The sequence below is a fragment of the Atta cephalotes genome (assembly GCF_000143395.1).
Source record: "Atta cephalotes unplaced genomic scaffold scaffold00031, whole genome shotgun sequence".
In the NCBI taxonomy this organism is placed as follows: Eukaryota; Metazoa; Arthropoda; class Insecta; order Hymenoptera; family Formicidae; genus Atta; species Atta cephalotes.
In genome coordinates, this window is record NW_012130095.1 from 3,553,178 (window position 1) to 3,555,695 (window position 2,518).

The 2,518-nt window shown below is 33.3% G+C and overlaps 1 protein-coding gene across 1 annotated transcript in view; it reads left to right on the forward strand.

Annotated features, from left to right (window-relative positions):
* LOC105621001 overlaps positions 1 to 1,892 on the forward strand; it is a 3,629-nt gene extending 1,737 nt beyond the window's left edge. The window contains exons 2-4 of the mRNA XM_012202478.1: positions 379 to 933; positions 1,355 to 1,691; positions 1,768 to 1,892. Of these exons, the coding sequence (XP_012057868.1) occupies positions 379 to 933; positions 1,355 to 1,691; positions 1,768 to 1,892 (1,017 nt within the window). The remainder of the gene's footprint in view (positions 1 to 378; positions 934 to 1,354; positions 1,692 to 1,767) is intronic.
* The last annotated feature ends 626 nt before the right edge of the window (positions 1,893 to 2,518 follow it).

Sequence of the window (2,518 nt, forward strand, 5' to 3'; positions counted from 1 at the left end):
CACACACACACACACACACACACACACACACACACACACACACACACACACACACACACACACACACACACACACACACACACACACACACACACACACAAATAAAAATATATATTAATTCTCCTAAATTTCTCTGATTTTTTTTCCATTTAATTCTTATATATTTCTACTTTAAAACTTGTGCAATAAATCGTAAGGGAAAATTATTCTCATCACACACAGAACAGATATAAAAAAATATTAATTTTTTTACATTTACTACACTTGTCTAATTTTTTATTCTCATCTAATTCTTATATTTTCACTTCAAAGTTTATACAATAAATCATAAATGAGTCTAAGTTTACTATTAGAAAAAAAACTTACTGAATTTTTTAGGTGAAGCTGATTCCTGGAAAAGACAAGTTCGAAACCACGTCAAGGAATGAATCCTGGCCACAGTGGAACGAAGAATTCGTTTTTCCCTTGCGCAAAGAAACTAAGCAAAAGTTTGGCAAATCAAAAGTTGTGGAAGAGGAAATTAATGGATCTAGATTTATCGTCGCAACTCTTTATGCAATTCTTGAAGACAAACCTTTGATAGCAACTGAAAAGAAAGAGTCAGAGAAAACGTCGCCTACTAAAGAAGTACCAAAGAAAGGTGGGAAAAAGAAGGAAGGTCAAAGTACTTCTTCCGATAATCAGGAATCTACCAAAAATAAACTTCTTAGCCAGTTCTTTGGCAAAAATTCCGACAAGCTCGCAGAATCTACAGCTACAGAAAGAAGAGCCTATGACAAGAGACGAACTGTTGGCGCGACGACAATTCCACTTGATCCAAAGAACTTCGTTTGCAAACCATCAAAATCGAAACATACCACTGATGTATCTACAGGAGATCTATGGAAACCATTACGACCGATCGCCAGTGGTATCTCAGGTGCCGAGGAAAGGGTAAGTATCTACAGTTTTGCAACAAAATGTGATCGTAAAATCACAGTTATGCCATTTCTAAATGAAAACGAATCGAATACAATTGTTTGCGAGGTATTCGTGTAAAGTTAACCTTTTGATTAACATAATAATCGCACATACTTGCAATTAGTGTATAACTGCGCAAATATACAAAGAGATTTTCTCAAAGATAAATCTTATTTTCCACGATCAAATCTTGATTATTAAAGTTACATCTAGTGTATTTCTTCTTCATTTTTATAATTTTTTGGAAATAGGTATCATTTTATATATATTGAAATAAATAAAATATAGGAGCGCGTTTATTTTCTAAAAATATTGAAATTTTTTTAGTATACCGCTATATTTTTTATTTAATATTTTACTATTTAAATATACACGATATAATAATCTTTTTCAGAAAGAAAACAAAAAAGGCCAAGTCGAATTGTCTTTATGTTTATCGAAAGGCGAGAAAGATGAAGACAGTGGCGGGCAATTGATATTGTCTCTAAACCGTCTGAGATGTTCGCTTCAGACGATGCATGAGCATGAAGGTTTAAAAGGACAAATGTATTTGAAGATATCGGTTGTCGACAGCGGTCGAATAACACACTTTTGGAAAAGTGATCGATTTACACCAACGGTGTCCATGAAATTCTCACCTGAGACGGCGAGAGTTGTCGCTGACAATCCGTACAAAGGAGCGCTTAATGACGTGAGCTTCGTTGTAAAGTTCGTCTCGAAGAATAAAATGGGTAAGCAACTAAAATTTCACCTTTATAAAATATCAATATATAATCGTATTATTCTTCTTATTATACAATTATTTAGGCAAAAAGATTCCTGTGGGTCACTTTGTGATCGGACCTGATGTTGGTGGAGCTTACGGCGAACAATGGAAGCAAGCTTTAGCGAAACCGGGGCAACAGATTACGAAGTGGCAAGCATTTGAATAAAAATAAGACACACGAGAAATTGGTAACTTATTCAACATTACGAAAACTACAGCCGTTGAACGTACGACGTACTTTCCTGTTAGATATCTAGAGACAGCGAAAATGAGATCACTATTCGCGCGTACGCCATACATATTTACGACACCGATCGATAAGGCTATTCCAAAGAATATCATAGAAACATATACGAGTGCACACGTTTATGTGAATCTTTCTTACTGCACACACAGACTACGATCTACTGTTGATTTTAGAAAAAAATTATGTGATTTCATAAAAGAAAATCGGTTTTAAAAAAATTTAGTTGTAATTTTCAACTGCATATATTCTGTATATATAAAACTTTTGCCAACTTTAACCGTCCTTGATTTTACGAAGGAAAGAGCTTGATCTTTCTAATATATATATATATATATATATACATAATCCGATGTAATGTAACCGTCCGTAAAGTAAGAACTAAGCATATATGTGTAGTTAAAATGGATAATTATAACAAATACATATCATATTTTATTTCATAAGCTCACGAGAATAAGCTCGCCATGTAACTTTAGTATTAAGTGATTATTTTGTTTCGACACAGATAATATAATTTTATATGAATTACAACTCATATATATATA